This window comes from Pan troglodytes, chromosome 2 (assembly GCF_028858775.2).
Source record: "Pan troglodytes isolate AG18354 chromosome 2, NHGRI_mPanTro3-v2.0_pri, whole genome shotgun sequence".
Taxonomy (NCBI): domain Eukaryota; kingdom Metazoa; phylum Chordata; class Mammalia; order Primates; family Hominidae; genus Pan; species Pan troglodytes.
Window position 1 is genome coordinate 25,416,732 of NC_086015.1, and position 25,589 is coordinate 25,442,320.

The following is a 25,589-nucleotide window of genomic DNA, read 5'->3' on the forward strand; positions in this document are numbered from 1 at the left end:
GTAATTGCCGTCATAGCAAGAGGACCAGCACGGGTAGTACTATTCACAGTGTTGCTTTTGTTTTTGTTTTTTTTTTTTCCTTTTTTTGTATGATTTTAATCTACAGAGTAAATTATTTTATATACATCGGAACCAGTTAATGCCCTTAGACAATGTATAGTTGTTTCATAAAGCAGGAAAGACAATGCAGAGGGAAATAGGTGCCCAAAAGCACAGTCACAGAGGCTTCAGAAGGTCTAGATACCACTACAAATCAATGCTGGAGATCACTTCTAAAACAATCAACGTTCAAGAGGAATGCTTTAATTTGGAGAAAATACCACTCCCTCCCTCCCACCCCCAAACCTCCCCCACTTTTTTATAACCTTTTCAATTCACTATCAAAAGTCCTGGCTCTTCAGATATACTTTAAACTATAAATAAACACTGCATAGTTCTCTTTTGTTTGTTTTGTTTTTTGTTTTTTGAAAAATTATTGCAGTACAATTACTCCTATTTGGAATTTAGTAAGGAGCAAACAGCACAGGAGTGTGGGCGGTCCGAATGGGTCCAGGAGCTGGCCGCAGGAGTGCCGGAGGAAGCGCAGAAGTCTGGAACAGTGTTGCTGCTGGAGCAGTTCGAAGACTGAAGGGGGAACTCACTGCCACTGCTGCTGCGGCTGCTGCAGCTGCTAGAGGATTTGGTAGAATTCGTGGAGCCAATGGCTTTGAAGGTTCTTTTGAAAATACTAATTTTACCTGCAAGGGAGAAAAAATATTGTAAAAAAACATCAGTTTTGGAATTTGTACTTAAAACCCAAAATGGCAGGGAGCTTTTAAAATATAGCAGTAAACAACTATAAAGAAAAAAGCTTCACACTTGTGAACTGACAACAAAGAAAATGGGAAGTATAGAACATTTTCCCTTTGGAAGAGCTGGAAGATACCTGAAAATGGCCAACCAGGAATGCTTGAAAAGTTCTCCAGAAAAGTACTCAGCAACCTTATTTTATTATATGTTTGTTGAAAATTATACTTCCAGAGGAAAGTATTCATCATGAGAAAATATAGAATATTTTTATCACCCTTTACACATACATTAACTACTAAAGAGCATATATTTCTAAAGAGATTTTTAATGCTGTCAAATGCCATTCGACTAGCCAAGGGTGTAACCTGGGTTACATAGAGAATGTTGTTTCCAATTGTATGAGGTACTATTCAAAATAAATAAAAACAATAAAATTCCACTTTCAATTGAGAAATTTAAAAAACAACCAAAAATACCTTTTCTCCCCTAAATTTTGACACGTTCCACTTTTTCTTCGTGCAAATGGTAACCACATTTTCTCAATCCTTCTCTACAAAGCCAGTTCATTCTCTGGCTAGTAACATCAATAAAATACCTGTTCTCACTGAGAGAATGTTCCCATTTGTGGAGTCAGTAACACAGTCATAGTGAAGAAGGAGGGTTTGTATACTAATAGCAACACAATTTTGACTACTCCGTTTATTTAAGAACCATTCACTTGATTGTCAAAAGCTGCATCTATGCTGGACAGAGATAGCATTCAGGGTTATGACTAGTGGTGCTGAAGCACTGTGCAGAATTCTTCACCTCCCAATGCAGCTAAAATTGTGTCTTTACAGAAAGGTAAAGTAACTTTACTTTTTTAAACTTTTATTTTAAGTTCAAGGGTACATATACAGGTTTGTTATATAGGTAAATTTGTGTCATGCCTTGATGTACAGATTATTTCATCTCCCAAAATTGAGGAGGAACTTCTCCCTAACTCATTCTATGAGGCCAGCATCATCCTGATACCAAAACGTGGCAGAGACACAACAAAAAAACAAAACTTCAGGCCAATATCCTTGATGAACATCGATGCAAAACTCAACAAAATACTGGTAAACCAAATCCAGCAGCACATCAAAAAGCTTAGCCACCACAATCAATTTGGCTTTATCTCTGGGATGAGAGGTTGGTTCAACATATGCAAATCAATAATTGTGATTCATCACGTAAACAGAACTAAAGACAAAAACACATGATTATCTCAATGGATGCAGAAAAGGCTTTCAATAAAATTCAACACCCCTTCATGATAAAACTCTCAATAAACCATGTAATGAGGGAACACATCTCAAAATAATAAGAGCCGTGTATGACAAACCCACAACCAACATCATACTGTATGGGCAAAAGCTGGAAGCATTACCCTTAAAAATCAGCACAACACAAGGTGTCCTCTCTCACCACTCCTATTCAACATAGTATTGGAAGTCCTGGCCAGGGCAGTTGGGCAAGAGAAGAACATAAAGGGAATCCAGATAGGAAGAGAAGAAGTCAAACTATCCTTGTTTGCAGACAAAATGATCCTATATCTAGAAAAATCTATAGTCTTGGCCCAAAAGATCCTTAAGCTCATAAACAACTTCAGCAAAGTTTCAGGATACAAAATTAAAATAACTTCATTTGAACAAAAATGGGCAATGCTACTAAACTAACAGGACAGCTTGTACTGGGGTCTCATAATAGATAATTGCAGTTTTCCTTTATTTACGTTTTCATGTGTCAGCAGCACATAATAGCATCCAATAGTAATAAGATCTATTTTGAATAAATGTTTCAAAATGCACAATTTAGCTTATATTATAGAACAGTTGTTCTTAACTTTTCATTGAGCTCTGAGTCTCTCTGATGAAAGCTATGGTCACTTCAACCAGAAACAAACTAACAAAACAAAATAATATACATGTTCATCAATATTCATCTACAATGTCAGGAGGTTTCACAGGATTCCTCTAAAGTCCTACCAAAATATCCAGGTCAGGACATTATAATAGTATACTTAGCAATATGAAAAGCTTATTTGCAGTCATGGGGAGAGGAAATTCCTACAAAATATTTCCTGGGTTTTATGGAATGTCCTTGACTGTTATTCAAAATCCAAGATTGTTGAGAATACCAACAACACCAATATTTTGTCTCTTAAACACATTAAAAAAGATACACATGAATTTGTTTTTTCCTGACCTTCTTTCCAAAAGTACTAACTTACATCAAGACCAGATTTCATGGGATTACTTACTTGACTCAAAAGAGTTTGGTTTTTCTCTTTTCCCTATGATCTATGATAAATCTGAACTCAACTCAAAAAGGTAAAAGGTACTGGGCTGTGGTTAAAGGTGGCAAAATGCCAGAACAAATCAAGAAACCAATAATTCCATTTGGGAAGAGAGGCTGGACTCTTGCAAAATGACACTCACCCCCAGTGGATGTGCTGTCTTCTGTAGTTTGTTGTAAGGACTGTATTTAGGTTTCGGGGGCTTCCCAGCAGCTCTGTCTTTGTGCCTTCTACTGCTAATGTGCTATTAAAAGTAATTGAAAATGACAGCTTTAAAAAAATCATCTGCAAAAACCTCTCACAAATATTGCTTTAACCTGGAGAAAGATATTCATTATTTCATGCAAGTTTCAGAAAGACAAAAATAAAAGATCTGCACTTTTGTCCTGAGATTCTGATGCCTTGAGGATATATATTTTTATGCTATCCATATATATATACGTATATATATATACTATTATATATATACATATATATATATATATATATATATATTTTTTTTTTTTTGAGATGGAGTCTCACTCTGCTACCCAGGCTGAAGTGCAGTGGCGCGATCTCAGTTAAGTGCAACCTCTGCCTCCCGGGTTCAAGCAATTATCTGCCTCAGCCTCCCAAGTAGCTGAGACTACAGGTGCCCACCACCATGCCCAGCTAATTCTTTGTATTTTTAGTAGAGATGGGGTTTCACCATCTTGGCCAGGCTGATCTTGAACTCTTGACCTCTTGATACACCCACCTCAGCCTCCCAAAGTGCTGAGATTACAGGCGTGAGCCACTGCGCCCAGCCTATTTTAGTGTATTTTTAAACAAATAGTAGTGTCTTTTTTTTTTCCTAGCTTTTCTTCTTATCACTACACACATCTCTTTTTTTTTTTTTGAAAAACATTTACAAAGGAAAGGAATGTCTAAAGGAATTTTACATGCAAATAAACAAAGATGCCCAGGAACGAATGAATTTATTTCCATACTAATGTTTATCCTCACATTTGTACAGTCAAATGTCAAACCCTTAAATTCTAAAGATAAATAACTAAGGTGCATAAAATCAGCAAAATATTGTACATATATACAAAACAAAATACAACATGAGGGCTGAACGTTTAGCTGGCAATGTATAAATGATCTCTTTGGAAGACTATTCATAGTAAAAATGAACACGACATGATTAGTCATTCCTATTGCAGGTGGCTGCAAGATCTAAACATACAGAACAACACCATATAATAAAACACATAAAATGAAAGAATAGCTCAGTATAAAATTACTTGTAGCACGTAAATATCTAAACAAATTAAAACAGAATACTGCAAGTTGATCTTTAAAGAAAATCAACACTTTTGAGTGGAAAATCTAGTAGAGAAAAGACCTGATATCCCTTCTCCACCCACTCTTCATATACAAGAATAGTAAAAACTCACAGCCAACAATTTCTGAAAGATTCTAGAATCTATTACATTTTAGTATTTCCTCAAGTAACTAAAATAAGTATAAATAAATCAGAACAGTGAAGGGAAGATAAGTGGGTTAACAGATGGGCAGATGGAGGGATGGATGAATAGATGGGTGAATGGGACAGAAAGACAGAAATAAAAAGGAAGGAAGCACACACATCCTGCTTATAAGGCTGTCCCTTGTTGGTTTTCATTCCTAGAATACGTGCTGTTTACCTGTTTAAGTTGCGTTTCCGAGTTGACGTGCACATCACAGATTTCACAGTGAAATGTTTTATTTTGGAGGCCTGTGTTTCCTTTATTAACAGGTCCTTTGCCTTTCACTCCTGCCCTAGGAAAGGCTTTGATAGTGCCACTTCCATTCCGGGCTTCTAACATGGTTTTGTGCTTAGTACCTGTCAGGAATATTGAAATGAAGGAAGGAAAGGAGGGAGGAAAGAAGGGAGGGAGAGAAGGAGGTAGGATGGGAGGAAAAAAAATCTTAGCTAGTATATACCTTTAAGAAACAGTACAATAACAAAATCTGATGCCTCATTTTAGTGCAGTTTTTCCTGGCATTATGGGCAGAAGTATATACATGATACAGCAGACTGTAACAATGTGCTTTCATCACTTTATATAATGTTATTAAATTATTCATTTTTTTTCTAATGCTCCGCATTACAAACAAGCACCGTTAGTATAGTAACTAAACTTTAGAGTCCTGAGGGGAAATGAAATGGGTGTGACTTCATTTCATTTCCTCTTGATACTAACAAGACATAAATGATACCTGACGAGGAAGAGTCACTTATTTGCTAAAGATATAGCTGGAGGTGATGTATAACAAGTGTAATCAGTTTAAACATGGTGTGTTTATAGAAGTGGCACTAATTAAATACCCACTTTCTAAACAGAATACAAACAAGCTTTCGTGGCTATGTATTTTAGGTTCAAAGAGAGAGTAATAGTATAAACAGGTTAATGACTCTAAAAAACAAATCCATATTAGAATAGTGAAGCCCACACAGGTGGGCTATGTAAACAAATGACCGAGAAGATGAGGGGTGGACTCGTAACCCAAGCATATACACGATGGATAACTGCTTCCTTTTAATAAACAACATCTTCAGACCTTCACACATCATTCATGTAACTCTAATTGTCAACCGTTAACAACCCATTTGTGTTTTGTTTTCTTGAGATCACTGTAGTTACATACTGTTCATAATGGCAGTTTTCTCTGAAAATTTTGCACAAAATTTCTTTTCTTTTTAGAGTTGATAAGTATTCTTCATTTTTTTCACTTGGTCATGTGTTTTTTCTGTGACATTTTCTTTTATAATCATTTGTGTTCTTTCTGCCATTCTGATTTTAGAAATATTTGGTAGTAGTTTCCCCTGCCTACTTGAATGGATTAGATTGTACATTCTGCAACCATTAAAGAAATGATTCCTAACTTCTGAGTTACAGGCCAGCTTCCCAGAACCACTAAATGTTAATGAGGAAAATATATTGTGAAGGGCACTCGAGGTCACTGCAGATCACATTATATTAAGTAAGGGACAATAAATAAATTAAACAGGTTTCTAGCCACATGTTTCCCTTCTTCAAAATGATTACTTTTTACTGAGTCCAATGTAAAAAGTATTCATTCTTACAACCTAGATGGCCTATTTTAAATATCCATATTCTTTTCCATTCTTATTAAAATGTTCATATTTCAACACATTAGAGAAAGGAAAAAGTCAGTATCTCGCAGGAAGATAGGACGAATTGAAACGTGGAACCAGAGAACTGCTCCAGTGTAATGACTGTGATGCTTCACGGGAGCTTATTTCAGTCACCTCCTTTGCAATATAGTGAGCACAAATGCTTTCCGCTGCAGCTGCAAATGACATAAGTGGGAGCTGAAGATGACATAAGTGGGAGGAGGGCAAAGAAAAAATAGTCCTAGGGAGCAAGAAACAAAATATGTAAATGATTATGAAAACTTCTTTATCCTAACAGATGATTTTACTCAAAATGTTTCTATGCAGCTCCTTCAGTGACACTGAGAAGCATTATTAGTAGGGCTAGTTTAGTTTATGAATGCTTAAGAAGCCAGTTGGAGATTGACCCTCATCCTGATTTTCTTGAGGCATTCCAAATTCACTTTTGGTTAATATCATCTGTGATTGGTAGCTGGTGTTTCATAGGTGGAAGCTGAATGGGTCCAAATACTATTTTAACCTATTCAATAATACTTAAGTAGTTTATGTTGATTGGGAAGAGAAAAAAGCCAGACATAGGTGGCTTGTCTTAGCATTGAGTATTAAGTATTCAGGAGATAATGGAAAATTTAAGAGATTTGGCCCCAGTAGTAGGGCTTAGCAATAGCAGGCAAAGATTCAGAAAATATGGTGCTTCTCAGAATATCTTTGGCAAGCTAAGACCCATCTATGTCATGTTTTTTAGAGGAAGAATAGAAATGGGACATATGTGAACATTTTAGAAATACCCATCTTTTCAGAAAGTCATTGGGTTGTTCGAATTATTATTTAAGTATAGTCTCTCCATAGAAGCTAGAAAAGATAGGACAATTAAATATACCCATACCTTATAAACATACACTTACACACACATGCACATGCACACACACACAGGTATACATATGATTAAAAATGTGGCAACATTGGGGAAGGGAACTTCAATTAATAACTATTGAGTCTAGGGTTACTATTCACCATTAAATGGAGTAGAACTTTTAAACAGTGTAACCTCATACATTTAGTAACATATTGTCAATCATAATTCAATAACTATTAGATAGTTTTATAAGATCTTAAAGCTTGAGTAGGCAGTAAGTGTAGCTGTATTTCCTCCAAATACAGCTAAAATTTAGGAAAATGTATTCTTAATTATAAAGCATTTAAATGTATGAGATAAAATGTGCATTAATAATATAAACATAATTAGTATTAGAAGAACCCCTTTGTATTAAATCTGTAATATGTTTCAGATACTGTGCTAAGTTTTTTACCTGCTCACAGCTACCCTATGAGCTGGGTGCTATTATTATCCCCATTTAGGAGATAATAAACTGAGACTCAGAAAGACTAAGTTACTAGCTCGTGGTCACAAAGCCAGCATTACTTGAAGTCCCTGGCAGAAAGAAAGTAGATTTCTAGCTAAGTTCCTTAGAAATTCACTAAGAATTTCTAAGCCACCTGAATTCAGTTACACACAAATCTTTAATTTTCTATTTTGTTAATACTGTCTTTTCTAAACTTGGAATTTGAGTCTACAATTCTCCTTCCATCCCCGCACCCCCACCCCCTGCTTTTTCTCATAATGCTTTTTTTGCTGAGCAGAGTGCCACGAATGGTGACACTTTGCGAAGATATGGCTCTGTGCGGCCGGTGGTCTCCTCTGGTTTCAACATCACGTAAACATCTTGCAAGGCTGTCCCTTCTTTCGTGATGGCTCAGCTAGGCACTCATAAGTCTACTTCTGCACTACATTCCTTCCTCTGAGGAGAGACTCTGCAAGGAGCTAAGTGGACTATTTTTCTTTTATCACCTTTAAAAGGCTGGTACTGACAAATACCTTCACCTGAAGCTTCATGATTTCTGAAAGGTGAAATCATACTCCAACCACAGTCTAAATTCAGCACGGCATAAGGCTCCAAGAAATCCTACTTCTTTTTTTTTTTTTTGCTTTCTGCTTAATTGTTCGTTTTGGAGTATTTGGGGGAAAGATACATATTACACTTAAAATCAAGTTAATATGGGGGCAAGGGGTTAGACTTCCCTTTCGTTTCCCATCCTTCTTACAATTCCTCTTTTTAGCTGGCTTTCAAGTTTGGTACTGGCATAAAGGAAAGATAGGTAAACAAGAAAACTGGCAAATGACTAAAAAGTTAAATAAATCATACATTAGAAATAATTTATTAGGTCATAAGATAAATTTTAAAAAATTTTAAGAAAAAAACCCCTAATTTCACCAACTAGAGGTATATAAAAATATTAATAATAGGTATCATGTACCAGTCTTTTATATTCTATTTGTACATGTGCATTTTAAAAAGTTGGAATAAGTTAGCTAAAGTGGCTTTGCATAAAATTCCTGTGAAATTATATATATACTTTTAGAAATGCACATGATTTTTAATGACAGCATAGACTTGTAATACATCGAGATGATATATTTAACCATTATCTAATATTAGACATTTGTATTATTTCCCTTTATTTCCCTATATAATTATGTTGTAATGAGCATCCTACTCATTAAATCTTTCATCACATTTTTGATTGTTTCCTTGGGATAGCTTTTCATAAGTGGTATTACAGGGACAAAGAATATAACTATTTTTAAGTCTCTCGATTCACAGTGCCAAATTATTTTCTAAAAATTACAAAGAAAGTTTCAGAGGGGTTTACTTTATAGGGAAATCTAGTTGGTATAGTCTGAAAAATTTGCCCCTCTCTAAAATAAATTTGAATACCTTTAAGTTTAGTTTTTCAGAAGGCCCATTAAATACTATTTAATAGCATTTGACTAGATTTTTAACAAACTCATACAATTGCCAGCAATAATTTAGTTACCATCATATTGACAAGTTCAATGATTCAGCTTATAAATGGGCAGTAAAGTGGTCAGTCTCCATACAAACAGCAAAATGCAAAGCTGTTTTTTTTTTTTTTTTTTTTGCTAAGGTGTTTATGATATTTGGTATAATAGCATTATAACTCTTGTGTATACTAAGGAAGGAAAGCTCTCTCAAATCTACATACCTGGAATGTGTAATTAGCATCAAACACTTCCATGTGTTCTTTTAAAAATCTCTAAATATCAAGTTAACCTTTTATTATGTTGACCTCCTATATAGTAGCATTTTCCATGTTAATTTTTTCCTAAAGAAGAAAACTTTGGTTTACATTATCAGAATATCAACAAACATTAAGCACCTGGAATGGCATCTAGGTATCAGGTGACCAAATATTGCCCCAAATAAGAAAAAAAAAATTCTATCATTTCTGTTAGTTCCTTGGTTGAAAGTAATTCACTGATTTACCAGTAATATATCCAAAGTCCAATTTGGAAAGGTGAAAATGGAGACAAAGAAAACAAGAAGTCTAAAACAGAGGAAAAAATAAGCATGCTTTTTTCAGAAATGGTCCTGGAGGGAAAGCTCTGAAGTCATTATGGGGTAGGAGACAAGCTGCACAATGGACCCTGTGACCAAAGGAAACCCAGGGAAGAGCTCTGCAGGCTGAGGGACCCAATGGGCAGAACACATGGCTTATCTGATAGTGGAGACAAATGTGAGAACTAATATAGCAGCAAGCCTTGAAATTCCAGCCTGTGAAGAGAAATATCAGACATCCAGAAAGCTTTCTTTATCCATAATGCCCTGAAAGTGTGACTATAGAAAACACTAAGGCTCTCCCCCACTTCTCTAGACACACACTGAAAAATCTTTATATGCACCCATTTCTTCTTAAAAACAAGGCCCTTCCTTAAGGCCATGGAAAATACCACATTGCTTTTATATCCATTCCCCAAGAAAGCCTAGTGAAAAGGTCTTAAACTTATTAACATGCAACAATTAATAAATGGACAAATTAATCACACTTCCATAGTATAATTGCAACATAATGCTCTTATTTATAAAAACAGTGCTTTTGTTCGCATTTTGTGTAAACTAGTTTTATTTTTTATTTTGTTAATGAAAGCAACAGATGTTCTTGCTAGAAAATTCAAAGAGCACAAAAGAATATAAAGTAAAAAGCAAAAGCCTACCCACCTATCAACTTTAAGCTCCAAGTCCTCAGTAGTAACACATTTTCACATGTATACTTTCAGAAATGTTTTAAATATCAGTGATTTTATATGAGGCATAGACGGGAAAAATGACCCAGGTTGAACTTTCCACTGTTTTGCACTTGAAACCTCATTTAACAAGAATAGTCATATAAAACAACATAGCCAGAAAATGCATCTTGACACATTTCTGAAGTCACTCATTCTGGTTGTTAATCAGTGAGAAGTCACCAAATGTGAAATTAGTAAACCCTAAATGCTCACAGTGATGTAATAATTCTTATTATTAGGTAATATACCTGAAATCATTTACTATCAAAATCCCCCAAACATATTATTTATGAATTATAGCTCTAGTACCTAGAAACTTCTGTGATGATAAAAATATTCTATATCTATACAAATGTATGGCTAATATGGTAGCCATTAGCCATGTGTAGCTCTTAACCACTTGAGATGAGGGCACCGCAACAGAGAAATGGGACTGGCAATTAATTTCAATTTAAATAGCCACCTGAGGCTAGTGGCTGCCATTTTAGATAGTACAGCTCCAATATTCAAATATGCCCTGTATGGCCATGTGGAGCACAGGGAGTTATGAGGCTGTTTTCATCATCATTTGTAGAAAGTTTAAAGAAGTTACAACAGAAGAATTGTGATAGACGAGTCTCTATCTTTATTTTCAATTAAAGGGAAGCCTTATCATTACCCTAGAAGATGTTGAATGGAAGTGGCAAACAATCTTTGGGCCTTAATAGCAATAAGGTCATGAACACTAACCACAGCTGAATGGCTTAAATGAGCTTTTCACATGAAGCAAGTATGTATTTCACTTCTGAACACAGAGTCACAATTAGACATGGACTTCTTGAAGACAATGACTAGGTCTTGCTCATAGTTGTATTCTCTGTGTCTAACACATAGTAGATAATCAAGGAAAATTAACTGGGGTATTAGATATCAATACAGATTGATGAACAAATACAACTTTTTTTTTTCATTTGTAAAAAGAAAGTTATGAGCTCAGGCTCTAGAATTGTGCGGGACAGATTTTGCCTCCATTAGCTGTGTGAGCTTAGGTTTCTTTGTGCTTCAATGTCCTCATTTATTTTGAAAAGAAATTATCTGCTCTATTGAAATGTATTAAATGCATTTATTGTTTTAAGGATTATTCTTGACACTTTGATCTGCTCAACAAATTTTAATCAATCTTCTCATCCTTCTTTTTTACATTGTTGCTTTTGTTAAGGCAAAAGTTTAGAACCCTCTGAGCATTTTAAAATTTAGTAAAGTCTGTCATTTGATAACTCTCTTTTCTGCATATTGAAACTTGGTGAGGGGATAGAATAAACTCTGTCTAGAGATATAAGACAAAAACTAGGATGTGTTTAGCAAAAATTATCCAATGTTGCTAAATTAGTAATGAGCTTTAACTGTAAACGATCTCAAAGGTTTTTTTCTTTTTTTCTTTCAAATTATACAGAGAAAACCATCAAAATTAGCTAAGCAGAGCACTACCTACTAGGATATTTGGGGGAATTTTTTTTTTGTGGGGGGAAATTTTTTTAAAGAAAAAGAAAAACACATCTTTTGTAATATTTGTATCTATAGCATATAAGTCAAGGGAAGGGCTTCCAAATCTCTTTAAAAGACTATGTACTCTTAAGGTGTTTAAAAAATTCTTAGACTGTTGTAAACACCACTAGTTACCTCAAAAGAGGTACTTCCCTTTCCAAATTAAAAAAAAAATCAAAGTAGGAATGCCTCTGTTCAAATCCTGTATTCCAATCTTATGGAATATATATCAATTAATTGCAACTTCAAATGGTTACACACTAGTGAAAAATCAAAGGGAAAGCGAATGAAAGAACACAGTTGATCCCCAAATAATGCCAGGAGCAGCTGTGGTCATACTAATAATCATGACATAATATTTGATCCTTAAAAATGCCATTATGGCTTCTTAACTCCATTAGCAACAGAGAAAGAGAAAGAGAGATAGAAAGACAGATATATACAAAGGCCCAGAGAGGACAACTGACTTGCCCAGGTCCATATAGAAATGTTCTCTGCATATCTGGGGGCAAAATTTAACTCTTATCACTTCTAGTCCATTCTGCTGTCCTATATCACTGACAGTGTTTAATGGAAGTTGCATTCCCAAAATTTGGCTGTGGTCATTTGTTTAGAATTCAGAATGCATTTTCTAAGATTGAAAAACATGTTTTGAAAGATCATTGGCGCTCCCCTCATAGATGCACATTTCTATACTTAATGCTACAGACCCTATTTTATGTATATAATGTGTTTCTAAAGGGGAAAAACAAGAAAAACAATTAGAACTATTATTCGGATGCAAGGGAAACATTTCCCCACCCTGCAGCCTGGCTGCTTCAGATCAGAATTGGCCTTCAAACCTGGTTCCCTGAAAACACAATCCAATCTTAACACTGGCTTTCTAATATCTGGCTCTGAAAGAAAGCAGAGAAGTGTTTCTGAAGCACTATTAGAGGGGCAGGGCTAAGTGTAGGAAACAGTGGAGTTCTAAAGGTGGGGCATTGATTGCTGTCTTCTCCGAATGCAGACAATAGTGGGGTATATTTAAAGAGAATTTAGAAAACAACAATTAAATGAACTAAACGGCCTAGGCAAACTACTTTCTGCCAGCACTATGATCTGGCAACTCTAAATAACATCAGTGATAAAGGACTACTCCCTAAAAAATATTTTGTTAGTCTATATTTTAAACAATTAATGTGGTTACCGTTAAGATTTAGTGTATATTAAATTCACAGATTTTTATTACTTATCTTATAATGGACACCACATGAGCTCCAGACACACACAAATTCAGTAACAAGTTTTTGTGTCATTAGTAAGTTCATAACAGTTCCAAATACTTTGAGCTCACCAAGGGCACGGTTCATGCATTTAAGCCCTGTGGTATTACATCTTTTTTTAAAAAAATGTAAACATTAGGTTATAAATTAACAATGATAGCACAGTGATTATAAATATGAAGAAATAGAATCAGAATTAATTTAATTCTGTCATTTTTCATGACCAGTAGAAGTTTTGATGTTTAACACAGTGAAACGGAGTGCAGGCCAGAAGTCTAACAGTTTCATTTGGTCAGCCCCAATTGTTCAACTTGGTAATTGGCTGAATCATGCATTCCGTTTGGGCTGCCTTCCTTTCCCTCTTTCTTTTACCCACTCCCTTAACCTCCTTCACCTCCCTAAGAAACTATTTGCCCTCAAATCCTTGTCTCCAAATCTGCTTTTGAGGGAGTCCAAACTGAAACACACCACAATGATCATATGATGAATCCTACATCTCTGGCTAGTATTCCTGGCAGAAGAGCAGGTATCTCTAGATTTTCTCTTCTTTATTTTGTTCCCTGGATTTCCCCATACCACACCCTAGGGAGAAGATACAGAGGGAGCCAGTATGCATGTGGCAGTTGTTTAGTGCAGGTAAGATTGCATTCACATTTATCCTCATCTGGAAGAAATCCTAGACATGGTGAGCCTTCCAACACTGTTCAAGTTACAAATAATAGGGCTGAATCTGAAGATCAAAAATGGTGGACAGAGGGGGTCAAACAGCGTCTATTTATATGTCTTTTCTTCTTCCCTTGCTACCTTTAGTCCTGACACAGCTTGCTAGTGCAAGTCTAAGGAGAGCTCTAAAATGAGCATTAGGCCAGGATTTTGGAGTGGGTTCTTTTCAAACAGAAAAAGATCTCAGATGCAGGAGGGAAAATACAGGGAAAAGGCAACCCAAGGAGAAGCTTAGAAAGAAGGCGAGTGGCTGTAGTCCACCGATTAGGCCTAAGGTTCAGAGAGAACACTCTTATAAGGGAATTCAAGTAAAGGGTGACAGCCACATTTCACCTCCTTAAACTCTTGGATAAGATTGTTATAATAGTTCTCAGCTCTGCCTGCGAAACACTGAAGTTTTATTTATTTATTTATCTCCAAAAACTACAGCTTCCCATGACTTGGATATAATAATCAGAATCCCTGGGCATAGCGCTTGGGTACATACATTTTTAAAGCTCTGGGGTAATTTTGACACACAAAGTAGAGATAAGGACCTGGAAGTAGAATAGGAAAAATGTTGCCCTAATTTGACAAGTAATTCCTTCTTTGTTTCTTAATCAGATGTTTCTAATAAGAATTCAAGAAGAACAACTCTCAATTTTTTTTTTTTTTTTTTTTTTTGAGACAGGGTCTCACTGTCAGCCAGGCTGGAGTGCAGTGGCGCGATCATGGCTCATTGTAGCCTCAACCTCCTAGGTTCAAGAGATCCTCTCACCTCAGCCTGCTGAGTAGCTGCAACTACAGGCACATGCCAGCATGCCCAGCTAACATTTTTTTTCATAATTTTTTGTGGAGATGGGGGTCTCCCTTTGTTGCCCAGGCTGGTCTCAAATTCCTGGTCTCAAATGATTCTCCTACCCCAGCTGCCAAAGTGTTGAGATTACAGGTGTAAAACACCACACCCCACCAAAATTCTTGATAAACTCTAGTCTCAAAGGACATGGTGTGTTTATCTGTCAAAATTGATGCTTTCTCAAAATGAATGTGTTTCTCAGTCACTATGCGGAATGACCAAGGATTCTTGAGAAATAAATGGACTACCAATGATGTTTATACTCTCCCAAATATCTTGCGTTCAAGAAGAAATGTATTTGCATGAATAAACACACGGAAAATCTGCAAGGTATAGATTCTACCTTAAGGCCAGGTACTTTTCTGTGTTTCTTAGTACCTGAACTCCTGAACTCTCTCATTACAACTAACGTTATATGCTGGAGGAAGGTATGTGTTGAAGAAATTGTTCTCCATCTGCTATTAATCCTTAGAGTCTTGAAGTCAATACTTGAATATTACCAGTGCAGCACAATGACTGGTCAATGACTCAACATACAGCTGCAATATTAACTCAGGGTATGATTCACAAATGATTCTTTTTCTATTATAGTTGCTGACAGAGTCCTGGCAATGAACCCAGTCTTTTTGAGAAAAGTTGATCTTGGCAATGAATCCAGTCTTTAGAGAAAAGCTGATCATTGTTTGTGAGAGTGTGTGTGTGTGTGTGTGTGTGTGTGTACACACAGATGAGGGGGTATATATATATACACACATACAGAGCAGCAAGATGGAACCAAAATATATGGGTATATTGGGAGAGCATTTTATCCTGGCTTGTCAGTATTCCAGTATTTCTCTCCCTGCTATGAGAATTAGTGTTGAAGTCAGACAGATCTGGGTTCAAATCATGGTTCTGTCACTTAATTGGTTATGTTCTGTGCCTTCTCTGAGCTTCAAACAATTGAAAAGAATAATATTTTTAAGCTACTGCAAAGTTGTTGGAAAGAGTAACTAAAAAGAGTACATTTAGAAATCACATCTGAATGGGCACATAATAAACACTTTTTTAAGTTTAATTGTCCAGGTTCCATAGATTTAGCCCAAATAACATTATTTTTTTCATAAAAATCAAAATACAGGGGTTTTAACCAAAGGTGCTTAGAGTCATGCAACTACACATTTTGCGACAATATTATGGGTACAGTTTTAGAAAATGTCATTTAGATGCAAATACATGGAAATAAATAAACGAAATCATATAAATGCAAAACACATTTTAGGATTATATTTCATTTTATCTCCTAATGTTTAATAACACACACACACACACACACCATGGACTTCAAGCCCTGGAAACCACCCCTTGCCCCTATATAAATGACACTTTGCTCGTCATTTTTATTTTTTAATGGTTAATGATTTCCATGTAATAATTGCCAGTTTTCCTCCACCCCTTTGTCCCCTGCTGCAAAAGATCTAATCTATTCAGAGGAAGATAATTGCAGAGCTGTTGAAACAAAAAAGAAATCACTGCATCTCACCACTGTTGTGCGCCTCCAGCTGCGAGGCAGAGTTGACAGCAACCTTGCATAGCGAACAGTAAAGAAGCCGTTTTGCCTTTTCTTCCTCGGTCTCAGTAGAAGGACATGAGCTATTGCCAGTGGCTGTCGTTGGGCTTTTTTCCACTTTAGAGGTGATCTCAGTTGTCATAACACTGCTTTTGCGGATTTCCACAGTTGTCGTCGTTGATATTGCTGGTGTCCCTGCAGTACCGTCTGTATTCAAAATAACACAGAAAAAAGGGGGAAAAACAATGGTATTATCTTTCCCTATTCAGGAATGTATCATGAATATTGCATTCTGCTTATAATGATAAGAGCAGCTAGCAATTGCTGTTTGTCAAGGATGCATCAGTAGCCTCATAAAAAAATTCACATAGATGACCATATTTAATTTCATGTATTAAAATAACACTTTCAGATGATTCTTGAACATCAACATAAATACAAGTTAAAAATATTCTATGGGGTAAATATCCACAAATTTCTCTTGTTAACACATAGCCTTAGTACAACAATATTTATAATATATTGTAGTCTCTCAATACATATTTCTAAATGGCTTTTTCTAGATTTTTAAACAATTAAAATAGAAGATAAATGCTTTTAAGATACTTTGATTTTTCTTTACTACTTATCTATTTTACTTCTGTCTTTCATTGTTTCTTTTTTTAATTAAAAAACAGGTACAGATCCTTTTGCAAATGCTTATACAAAAAAAAAAAAAAAAAAAACAACTGGAACCCTGATGCCATAATTGCTTTGACCAGATCAACAGTTCAGAAAATCTTTGCTCTATTTGCAAAGAGTTACAATTCAACACAAGGTACAAAAATCATCAATATTAAAAGAAGAAGAATACTAGTCTAGCATATCTATTAAATACATGCCCTGTACCAAGCTGTGCGCAGGGAGTTTGTGGCAAAAATATTCAGACATCAATAGCCACTATTCACAAGGAATTCGCAGGATGGCCACACCATGCTGTTGTCACATTGTTTTAAGAGTTAAATGATCATGAAAATGTTGATGCACTGTAACTCTACAACCCTTCTGGCTCTAAAGTCTGATGCTAAATCTGGAGAGATCAATCTCCAAAGTAAAACTACCCTGTCTTAACTTTACTTGGGTATGCACAGCTCCCCTTCCAAATATGCCAATCACTGTTACGTTAGCAATGTTTGGCATACCCAATAACAAATTGCAAATAAGCTCTACACTCATATCCTATCTACCCATATACTACTTTTTTTGCCTCTCAGCTAGTTCTTAACTTCCTCTCCAAAATATTCCTAGGCTGCCTCTCCAGCTACATCTGCTATTGAAGCTGTCTCTCATTCCATATACTGCTATGGTCACTATCTAATGCTACACTGAAAAGTCCATGATAAAGAGACTTGGCAAGGATGTAAGGACCAGTGGTCTGTCTGCAATTAAGTGTTGTCTGCATAAATGCTTACTTCTTGTTAGTTCATTACTACCAAGAGTTGACTGCAGCCACAGAATGACTCTTAACTGGGATATCCCCTTTCATCCAGGCATAGGGGTGAAAATATGGGTGAGGTTTTTTATTGCTTTTCTAAATAGGGCATCAGAAACACTAGTCAATAAAAAGAGAAATGAATCCTTGTTGAAGGGCTGTTGTATTAAAAAAACTCATCTGGATCTTGTTTCCTTTGCCTGACACTTCACACACTTTCAATCACTTATTTACCTGCTAAGATCATCAAGTAAGTCTCTTTCAGTGTCATAAAGAACATTCACCTACCAAGTTTTCAAAATCATGCTGCAAATCTGTGTCTCGTGGCTAGAGAAAAATAAGTAAAATTACCCTAACACTAAGTTTTGTCACTAGAATACATTTATTCCCTTGCACACTGAAAGGTCCACTCCCTGATTAGTTTTTATTTGCCTGTTAATGTTCCATTATTAAAATATGAAGTAACTGCCAAAAAATATCTCTGAGAACCTAGAGATGGAATAAAACATGACAACTTTAAGATGGTGCCATAGCTGATCATTGCCCCCTATATACCAGAAATGATTGTTTGAAAGCATGTGTGTACGTATCTGTGAATAAACAACAAGTAGCTAACTTGCGAAGTGTTTTACATACTTAAAATAATTGTACATACTTATAAAATAATTCCATTTTTTATTGTATAAATTGTATGTATTTATAAAGTAATTCCACAGTACAGAGCTGCAAAAATGAGAAAACTCTAGAAGTTAAGAAAATTTCCCAAGGACACAAAAGTAGTATATTGTGAGCCCGAGCCAAGCATTTCATGGAACAAGAAAATCAGATTTTGAGGCAAAAAAAAAAAAAAAAAAAAAAAAGTTGGGAATGATACTCTTGGCCATGACACTGATTCTCCATAGTAAGGTCACAGGGAGCAGTGGGCTAAAACCACTAAATTGTTCTCAGGATCAGCTCTATCAGGAGTGATAACCATAAATACAGATATTATATTTAAACTTAGTTTGGCCACACACTGAAGCCAGCGTGACACTGTGGGTATTTACTTCATTGAAATCTACTATGGTAAAGATTTCCCTAGTAATACCCTGCTCTAAAGACTTTTCCTCTGGATTGACTTGGTCTTAATCTGAAAATGCCACATAGTATAGATCATAGTAATCTTAAACTAACTTTCCTATTTATAGTGCAATTTGTTAACAAAAGCATAGAATAAACAAAACCATGAATCTTTCAATTCCTGTGACATCTACATTAGTGTTTCTCTGACCCCAGAGGATAATGTACATTTAAACCAAAGACAACAGAAGATTAGAGACATCAGATTCTCTGTGCCTAGGGCTTAGTGAAGTATTAACATTTCTTAAGGCAAGTTCCTTGCATGAGACAGGCTTAGGGGAATTGATATCAACACTCAACTTCTGGTGTGTCTACTTTCTGGAATACTTTTGACCACATAGCTAACCATAAATTTGTTATTTTCTAAGCATGTAGTTAGTGTGAAAGAAATAAAAAGTTATATTTTTTATCTTAAATTTAATATGTAGAACTTGACTCCATAAAGATAGGAATACTATTAATTTATAAGTAGTAATGGATTTTTCACTTACCTTTTAACAGTGATAAAGGGGTGTTTTTTAAACCAAGAAAGTAAGGTAAATATATTTTAGCATTATGACTTATTCAAAGAAAGTCATCTGTTCTATACAATGCATACATATAGCAAAGAAGTTTACTTTAATATGGTACATTAAATTACCAGTTATAAATAATTATTGTCCACACATTAAAATAGAATCTTAAATGAATGATAATGTTAACAGCAGCATATACCCTTGACATGATGTGATGAAAATTACCTCTGTGGGCTTCCTTCTCGTAACCTCTGTCTAGCCATGAGAAAAACAGAAAACAAACCTAAACTTAAGGACATTTATCAAATTCCTGACCAGTACTCCTCAAAACTAGCAAGGCTATCAAAACAAGGAAAGTGTGCAGAACTATCACAGTCTAGAGGAGCCTAAGGAAATATGAGAAATCAGTGTAACATGGCATCCTGAATGAGATTCTAGGGCAAAAGAACATTAGGTAAAAACTTGGAAAATCAAATAAAGAATGGGCTTTAGTTAAACTAATGTATGAATACTGATTCATTAGTTGTGATAAATGTACAACATTAATGTGAGATGTTAACAATAAGAGAAGCTTGATGCAGGGTATATGGGAACTTTCTGATATATTCTTGTATCTTCTCTGCAAATCTAAAACTATTCTAGAGTTAAAGTTTATTACTTTAAGAAAAACAGAATTATAACCAGTCAACAAATGGTGCATCATTCAAGTTACTTTGTAGAATCATAGTCAGAAAGAAGCTTAATGGCTTTATAGCATAGTTTTCTTAATTTTTAGATAGAGAAGTTTCGGGAAATTTCTCAAGGTCACATAGTGCTCTGAGATAATAACTAAGACTTGACATTGTATCTCCCAATGCCAAATCTAGTGCGTATTATCTTACCTGCAGTTACTCATGCACTCAAACTTTATTACATCAACATTTATTAAGGAACTATTTTGTGCTAAGTTCTGTCCCAAGCCACTGGGGATAAGAAGGCCAATAAACATAGATCATGTACTTAGTGGCAGAATAGTTTATGAGACATCCCATAAAGACTTGAAATAATAACTATTATTATAAACTTCTTAATCTGCTTTATTCTTTGCTATATTCTTGCACTTATACTTGGCATGAAATGGGCACTCAGTAAATATTGAGAGAAAACAATGAATAAATTAATAATAGCTAATCATCGTGGAAGCACTTTTAAAGTATTTACAAGTATTAACTCATAAAAAACAAGAGGTGCACAACATTTGTATTATCATCGTAGCAACAAAACTGAGGTATGGAGAAATTTGGGAACTTGCCCAATGCCAGAGCTGCCAACAGGTAACACAATGATTTGAACACAGTCTGGCTCAGTTGCATGTGCTCTTCATTTGTTTTTTATTGTTTAAAATTTAATTTTTTATAAAATAATTGAATTCGTCCTGATTTATTATGCATGCTGAAAGACAACATCTTAAACATTTGACTATAAAAGAAACTAAGCGTGACCCAAGCTAGAGTCAATTATGTATATCCAAATACCATAATGCTAAGGTATTAAGTTGCTTAAAATCATTTAGAAGAAGGAAAGAAAAGGAAAACCTATAGCTCTCAACTAACCTCTTGTGCAGAATGGTAAGAATAAACCACAGGGCTTCATTGCACCTTTTTTTCCCCCTGCAAAAGATGAGAAAGTAGGAAAACGATTCGCTTTTCTTACTGTTTCCCAAAGGCTGATTCAGATTTCTTTGCACTACTCTACCAAAGACTCTGGAAGAATATATGTGACAAGGAGTTAAAAATAATGGGTGAAATTCAGTGAGAAGAGAAAGATTTGAGATGGTTTGGGCTTGCATTTCTGTGCCATTTTTCTGCCAGCGCCCTGTAGCAAATATTCATTACTGCAACTGTCACTATTTGGCTTTGGCATCAAAACAGGTTGCTAATACGTTGTGGAATGGGGCTTCAGTTGAGAATAAAAGGAAACATCAGTATTCAAAGTGGCCCATTTGTGACCTTCGTCTTGTATAAAAACACTGTAAATACTTCTTTAAAAAAATCCATAAAGCATAAGAAAGGATTCCAAAAAATATCAACACTTGAATTTTGGATAGTAACATGCAGCAGCCAAGTTACATGGTCTAGGCAAGAAATTTGTTCCTCTGGTTACAGACTTCATAACTCAAGTGGAAAAACCATAGGTGAGTTACTAGAGTTTCCTCTCAGGTAACAGGGATTAGTGTTATAACCCAAAGATGCTCATCATGTTTTCCTGTAGATTGAAGGCTCAGAATTACATCTGATTTATTTTCTTCTTTCCTATGTGAATTTAAGTCTCACTCAGACTTGCTAGGAAATGAAGAAAACAGCTGCTTCCTCATAAATATGCTGACATTCTGAAGTAGAATAAGGTGCTTCTGACCAAAAACAAAAACAAAAACAAACCACCAGTCTTTAGAAATTATTCCTGTTGGTTTCTTTTCTACCACTTTTATCTCATTTAACTAAAATTTATTGAGCCCATACCACACTCTTAGACCCAGGCAGGAATGGCCTTGGCACTGGGCTGTGCTTAAAAGTCCCTTTATTTGTGGTTTTTTTTTTTTTTTTTTCTTGTAAAATAAAAAAAGTTTCTACAGGGTTCTGTAACCAATTGAGCAGATGGGAATTATGGGAAAGGGAAGTGAGAATTGAACTGGGTGCCCCAAAGGCCAGAGTACAGAGGCTGGGAGTTCATAAGTGTGTGTGCACACTTATGAGTGTATGTGTCTATGTGTATGCATGTGCATGTATGGCTATATGTGTATATCTGTGTATAAGTGTGTGTGTGTGTGTGTGTGTGTGTGTGTGTTGAGAGGTTGGAAGATATCACAACTTCTATCTGGAAACCAGAGAAAGAGTGGCTGTTTTTGTACACAGTACACATTTGGCCACCCCAAATCACAAAAATGTATGTCTAAGCAGAAAAAGTCCCCCTGCTCTGAATTCCTCACTCCCATCTGCTAGAGTGGTATAGCTGTAGAAAGTGCTTTAAACTGCCTAGAAATCCCAAAGCCACCAAATGAGGCTGTGGAGAAATCAAGTGCTCCACTCCACTTTGCAGGGTACCTGATTTGGGTAGGTCCAGTCACCAGCCAGAAGTTCTGGCTTTGGGCACTGCTTCCGCTCTGTTCTTACAAATCTGCTTCACTACCAGACTCAAGGCTGATTCAGGTGAGGGGATTCTTTATTCTCCAGGTCCCAAGGACAATTCCTGGGGAACAAAGTGTGGAGTTGCTAGGCGAAACTTGATACATATTTAGATATATGGCATATAGTCTCCATTTGTACGCTTGGTCCTGAAAATTTTGGGGGTCTGTCTTACAGGACCCATCCATATACAGGATGCTGTGTTAATCACAGGAGGTAAAAAATAAATGCAATATAAGTTGTACATGCAAGAGTAATAGGACTCTAATATAAGAGTGGAGGGAACAATGAATTCACTCTCCTTGAGAAGAATAAGCTGGAAGAAGTATTACTAGAAAATATTAGAAAAATGAATTGCACTTCAAACTGATTTCACTGTGTCTCTAATGGTCTGTGACTTGGTAGTTCCATGCAAAAAGTAATCACATATACTTTTCATCAAGTGACAAGTTCTTCCCCATAGTAGCCTGCATGAAACTCTAATGTTCTAAGGGATTGGGTGACTATACTATTTCTTTCTACCTTTACATTATTTGAACTAAATTTCCCAAGCCTTGTATGCATTAAAAATTTTAGAAAGGAGATTTTAAAATTTACAAAACAAAAATATTGAACTGAAACTTTTGAGATGATTTTCAAAGCTGTCTAATTTATTATCCGTTTGAGGCAATTACATCAAGAATAGATTCATATACATAGATAATGGTTACTTGTTGAACTCGCTATGTGCTACATGTATTACATGCAAATTAGACCATACATTATTCTAATGAAAAATATTAAGGCAGAAGCAGAGCCCATTTAAAGAATTTAACTTCTGGATTTCCCTCTTTTTTTTTTTTTTTTTTTTGAGACAGAGTCTCGCTCTGTCACGCAGGCTGGAGTACAGTTGCACAATCTCGGCCCACTGCAACCTCTGCCTCCCAGGTTCAAGTGATTTTCCTGCCTCAGCCTCCTGAGTAGCTGGGATTACAGGCGTGCACCACCACGCCCGGCTAATTTTTTTGTATTTTCAATAGACATGGGGTTTCACCATGTTGGTCAGGCTGGTCTTGAACTCCTGACCTGACGATCTGCCCACCTTGGTCTCCAAAAGTGCTGGGATTACGGGCGTGAGCCACAGCACCCGGCCTTTTTTTGTTTTTTTTTGAGATGGAGCCTCACTCTGTCATCCTGGCTGTAGTGCAGTGGCGCAATCCCGGCTCACTGCAAGCTCCATCTCCCTGGTTCAAGCAATTCTGCCTCAGCCTCCTGAGTAGCTGGGATTACAGGCACACACCACCATGCCCAGCTAATTTTTTTGTATTTTTAGTAGAGGCGGGGTTTCACCATGTTGGCCAGGCTGGTCTTGAATGCTTGCCCTCAAATGACCCTCCCACCTCGGCCTCCCAAAGTGCTGGGATTACAGGTGTGAGCCACTGCGCCCAGCTGAATTTCCCTATTGATGCCAAAGATCAATTAGTTTCATAGGGACCGGCCATTTTCTACAAAGATCATGTGATTTGAGAGGGCAATGTGAGAATGCTTTTATTTTGTAGGATAATTTATCCAAAATTTAGGCAATTCCTATTACTCATTCAAATTTGGGGATAAACAGATTACAGAAGCAGGTTGCCAGGACAGAGCACAGTTGCAGAAGCCCCAAAAAAGAGGTGGTGATCAGGACCAGGTCACACACCTTGACTTGGGTCAGGCAACTGAGGGTTAAGCTAATGAGATGAAGAAGGGGCAGGAAAGTTGGACCATGAAGGAGGAAGAAGCAGAGGCTCCTGAAGCACAGAGTCTTGACACGAATTGTCCAGTCCCCTGAGGAGGTAAGTAGGATCCCATATTGGCCAGCCAAAGCTGAGACCTACTTTATATCTTCAACCTCCACATCTCCGAAATGTTCTTAACCTCAAAATGGACCTTTCTAGATTAAACTGGGATTTCATCAAGTCAAAGCGTATATTCTCTCTAGACAATGGGTCTCCCCTACAACCTAAAAAGAAAGAAGCCAACAGAAAAAGACAGATGTAAAAGGGTGACTGACAATAACAGTATTAGGGACATGACTAAACACTGCTCATCTCTCCAGTGGTTACAAGACTGATCAGGTGGCTTGACGTAAGCTCGCCCTCAGAATACAAGGTCTCTATTTAAAGAGAGATAAGCTGATTAGAGTTAGTATTATTACTTTTTTCCTCTACAAGGTAAATTGCCCTCTTTCTTTTCTTTAGCATCTGTAAATTAGGGACTCATTCTAGGAAAGAAGCCTTGGCATGTCTTTTTAGCCGAATTTAATATCAAAGCATTGTCCTTAGTTGATAACAATCACCTCAGCAATCTATATCAATGTCTTATCATGTCAGTGCCTTAATTTCTAAGTCAATGAGGATTATATTCTCTACTCATTTAGTATATAAATATACTCCATAACATAACTAGAACAGTGTCTGCCAGACTGTTGGTAATTGATAAACATGGATGCTGCTGCCATCAAATTTGTTAGGCATTTGCTTATCTTTTAAAAGTTGGAGTTATATCCCTGTCAGGTAGGTGCTAGACTGAAAATTGGCATAGCAATAAAAAAGCATATCATTGACCTCCTAAGTGAAATTTTCATCCTTAATCATTTTCCTCTTATAATTTTTCAAATAATATTTCTTTCACTCTTTTCTTTATGCTCCTTTGGCTCTCAAAACATCCCCCTATCATGGGGCCAAGATGTTGGGGAAATTTCACGAATCAAAAAGAATCCTATTAGTATAAACTAGTGATTGTGAGACTTTAGTATGCGTCAGAATCACCCAAAGAGTTTGACAAAACACAGACTGCCCAGCCCCAGCATCAGAGTTTCTGATTCAGTATGTATAGGGTGAGGTCTGAATATTTGCATTTCTAACAAGTTCCCAGGTATTGCTGTTGCTGCTGATCTGAGAACCACACTTCAAGAACCACCACTGACAGATCTGCCAATTAGTTTCCGGTTTAGATTAACTGGTCTCAGCTGTAAAGCTAAATGTCATTTAAACAGCAAGTCATGAATG

The 25,589-nt window shown here is 36.1% G+C and overlaps 1 protein-coding gene across 1 annotated transcript in view; it reads right to left on the minus strand.

Annotated features, from left to right (window-relative positions):
- Positions 1–453: 453 nt before the first annotated feature.
- Positions 454–25,589, minus strand: part of ZNF385D (zinc finger protein 385D) — a gene marked incomplete in the record, with an annotated part of 956,631 nt that continues 931,495 nt past the window's right edge. The window contains 4 exon segments of the mRNA NM_001302426.1: positions 454–737; positions 3,252–3,353; positions 4,777–4,955; positions 16,268–16,501. Coding sequence (NP_001289355.1) covers positions 504–737; positions 3,252–3,353; positions 4,777–4,955; positions 16,268–16,501 — 749 coding nt within the window.